This window comes from Pteropus vampyrus, unplaced genomic scaffold, assembly GCF_000151845.1.
Source record: "Pteropus vampyrus isolate Shadow unplaced genomic scaffold, Pvam_2.0 Scaffold126, whole genome shotgun sequence".
NCBI lineage: Eukaryota > Metazoa > Chordata > Mammalia > Chiroptera > Pteropodidae > Pteropus > Pteropus vampyrus.
In genome coordinates, this window is record NW_011888907.1 from 3,757,790 (window position 1) to 3,761,771 (window position 3,982).

Below are 3,982 nucleotides of genomic sequence, written 5' to 3' on the forward strand. Positions count from 1 at the left end.
ACTAGGATGAGGTGAGTGAGGCACCACCTTGGGCACAAAATTTTAAGGGGGTGCCAGAAAAACCCCTCAGTAGTCATATAAACAACACTGTAATGAAACATTTTTAAAAGTCAAAATTAATGCCAAAAAAATCTATGACAAACAAAATATCAAAATTTTAAATAGAGACAAGACTTGACCTTGTATTTGTACAACCTTTCCTCACTCACTTCACCCTAATCTGGCCCTGCCTCTGCCTTCATGGAGCCTAGATTCGAGTGGGGGAGATGGATGAGGCATAATTAATATACTTGATGAGACACTGCTAGGAGATCAAGGGAGGCCTCCAGCGCAATCTGCATCCTGAAACATAAAACGAATCCAGCAGGAAGAAAGGTAGGGGAGTGTGTTCCAGGCGGGGGAGTGTATTCCAGGTAGGGAAGTGTGTTCCAGGTGGGGAAGTGTATTTCACAGCGAGTGCAAAGTCCCCGAGGTAGAATCAGGCACAGTATGACAGACAAGATGCAGAAAGAGTGATAGACGTCTTTCCTTAGATCAGGCTCCTTGAAGTGGGTCTAAAAAATTCATGAGATTTTCTTAACAGTTCTCCAGAGAACTGGAATCCATTAATTACTTTCTTGTCAGTAATTGACAAAAGTGACTGTCTCACCATAACTTTGTCAGCAATGGGTATTAATATTTTAAAAATCTCCTCACTAACAGGATTCTGTGTATAAATTTTGACTTTGACCCATAGAGTACCAGGCTTAGGTGGGAACTGCAGGGTGTCCCTGACTCATGTTTGAGAAACTTGGTTGGCTACCCTGGGCTGGGTGGGGGCATGGGCAAATTTTCTGAAAATTTCAGGACCAACAACTCACACACATGCTAACTTCCTCTCCCCAAACCTCATCTCTGCTTACAGTTAAATACGACCCTCCGCCAAGAGACATCAAGGTGTCAGGGTCAGCAGGGCAGGTGCGCATGGAGTGGGAGACCCCAGCCCGCCAGGATGGTGCTGAGGTACAGTTCCGGCGCCGGACACCTGGCAGCCCATGGAAGCTGGTGAGCTTGTTTTCCAGGTCACTGGCGGGCACAGACCTCCTTGAAATCAGTGTTACCATCGTTACATCTGTCATTCTTCCCACCTTCTCTCCGCTCTTGTGCCATGTCTAGCCTCTAAGGTCTCTCTGACATGCAGCTCTGATTTTGACCTCCCTATTACCTATAGCAGGGCATCCTCATCCTCAGCGAGCCAGGTGCCCTCACTTGCTTTGTGCTTCCTCTGGCGTCCTCCCAAACGGTCGTCATTCCCTAACCATGCCCTGGATTTCCATCCTCCTTGCCTTTGCTCATGAAGTTCTCTCCACCTGCTTGCCTCTCCCTCCACCTGAACACATGTGAATCCAGCCCATCTTCAGAATCCAGCTCGAGGGCCGCCTCTTCCAGGAAGCTGCCCTTCCACCCATTCCTCCCTCTCTTTTTAAAAATTGAGATATAATTGACACATAACATTATATTAATTTCAGGCGTATAACTTAATGACTCAATATTTGTACATATTGCAAAATGATCACCATGATGAGTCTAGTTAACTTCGACACCATACGTAGTTACAGATTTTCTTTTTCTTGTGTTGAGAACTTTTAAGGTCTACTCTCTTAGCAACTTTCAAATATGCAGTACAGTATTATTAACTGTAGTCACCATTCTGTACATACATTACATCCCCAGGACTTGTTTATTTTATAACTGGAAGTTTGTACCTTTTGACTCCCTTCACACATTTTGCCTACCCTCCTACCCAACTCTCTACCTCTAACAACCACTAATCTGTTCTCCATCTATAAATCTGGGGTTTTGTTTGTTCGTTTTATTTTTATTTTTATTTTTGTATTCCACCTATAAGTGAGATCACGTGGTATTTTTCTTTTCCGGCTTGAGTTATCTCACCATAATGCTCTCCGGGTCCATCCATGTTGTCACAAGTGGCAAGATTTCCTTTTTTTCATGGCTGAATAATAATATTCTATCGTATGTACATATATCACATTTTCTTTATCCACTCACTCTTTGATGGACACCTCAGTTGTTTCCATATCTTGGTTATTGTAAATAATGCTGCAATGAACACAGAGTTACCTTTGTCTTTTTGAGTTAGTATTTTTGTTTCCTTCAGATAAATACCCAGAAGTAGAATTGCTAGATCATACAGTAGTTCTATTTTTGGTATTTGAAGAACCTACATGTTGTTTTCAATAGCGGCTGCACCCATTTGCAATCCCACCAACAGTACACGAGGGTTCCCTTTTCTCTACATCCTTGCCAGCATTTATCATCTCCTGCCTCTTTGATAATATTCATTCTGACAGGGGTGAGGTAGTATCTCATTGTGGTTTTGAGGTGTATTTCCCTAACAATTAGTGATGGTGAGCATCTTTCATGTACCTGCCGGCCATCTGTATGTCTTCTTTGGACCTTCATTTATTCTTCAGCTGCTGCCTATTCCCTGCTCTGTCCTCCCGCTGCCCTAACAGGACAAGCCCGTGCCTACAAGAAACCTCAGCCTTGACCCAATCCCCAATGAGCCCCCAGTTTGAGAAAGACAGAGACCCTGAGTCTCTGACTTGTGGCCAGTCTCCTCCTCTCTCAGACTGAGAGCATCTCAAGGGCAGGTAGTTTCCTCAGCTTCAGCCTCGTCTTCCCTTTAAATGTTGTGCCCCTTCCTGAGCCTCAGTTTCCCCATCAGGTGAATGGGTTCGGATCGATCAGTGGCAGGTGACATGGGACCTCTCTCTGTTTTATTTCCAACCCCTTACGCGCACTCTGCAGTAGGCCCTCCCAGCCTCCCTTGTAGATGAGGAAACTGAGGCTCAGGATGTTGGGAATCTCTCTGAGTCACATGGGGAGGGTGAGGCAGGCTGGGTCGGGGTTCTCCCAACCCCCAACAACACAGACAGACAGATTTTGCCTCCTAAAATAATTTTTAAAGAAATTATAAAATAAATTTTGCCTCCTAAAATAATTCTTTTAAATAAATATTTAATTTTGGACTAATCTTAGATTTTCAGAAAAGTTGCAAAGAAATACAAAGAGCTCCTGTTAGAACCATCACCCAGCTTCCCTCCTGTTAACATCTTATGTTCCCAACTGAGATGAACAGGGTACATCACTAAGAACCGAACTCCAGAGGTTATTAGAAGTCACCCATTTTCCCAAGAATGTTCTCTTTGAATCCAGTCCAGGGTTCCACATTGCACTTAGTAAAATAATTGTTTAAAATTTCAAAATAGCTAATATTTTCAACACCAAAATGTAAAACTACATATAAATATGGTCTCATCCTAGGGTGACTGTGGACATCAGGATGATGCTGGCTTCGGTGAGAATAAGAATAGTAACAGCAATGGCTGCAGCAACTTAGCATTAATTGAGCACCTACTGTGTGCCAGGCCAGTTCTAATTTCTTTGTATACCCATTGGCCTGTTCAGTATTGGATTATTCCCACTTCACAGGTGAGGAAAACTAAGGCTTGGGGGTGAGAAGCCATAGGCCAAAGTCACATTTCAAGGCACGACCTTGCTGGGACTTGAACCTAGGACAGGGGAAGAAGAGGGTGATCCTTGAGTCTCTAAGAGGACACGTCTTGGCCTGTTCCTGCCATGTCCTCAGGGCCCGGCACACAGTTAGCTCTTAGTAAATTCATGTATACAGTTGGCACTCAGTAAATGCACTATAGCTAAGTGACCAGTGCCATGCCCCATGTACCCCTGGGTGTGAGACATCAGGCCCTTGGCCTCATGTCTGACCTGTTTTTCCCCAGAGTCATGCCTTTGTCCCCTGGAGATAGACGCAGCCCAGGAATTTCAGCTACGGAGGAGGCGGCTTGGGCCAGGGGCCCCAGGAAGTCCCTGGAGCAGCTGGAGCAGCCCCGTGTGTGTCCCTCCTGGTGAGAGCACCCAGAGCCGTAGGAACAGGGGCAGGCATTAGAAATATGACAGC

At 44.9% G+C, this 3,982-nt stretch overlaps 1 protein-coding gene across 3 annotated transcripts in view; it reads left to right on the forward strand.

Annotated features, from left to right (window-relative positions):
- The window catches only part of IL12RB1 (interleukin 12 receptor subunit beta 1), a 17,963-nt gene that overhangs the window by 4,883 nt on the left and 9,098 nt on the right, over positions 1–3,982 (forward strand). For all 3 annotated transcript variants that reach the window (XM_011366913.2, XM_023534543.1, XM_023534544.1), the window contains exons 5-7: positions 905–1,044; positions 3,328–3,361; positions 3,804–3,929. In XM_011366913.2, coding sequence (XP_011365215.1) covers positions 905–1,044; positions 3,328–3,361; positions 3,804–3,929 — 300 coding nt within the window. The remainder of the gene's footprint in view (positions 1–904; positions 1,045–3,327; positions 3,362–3,803; positions 3,930–3,982) is intronic.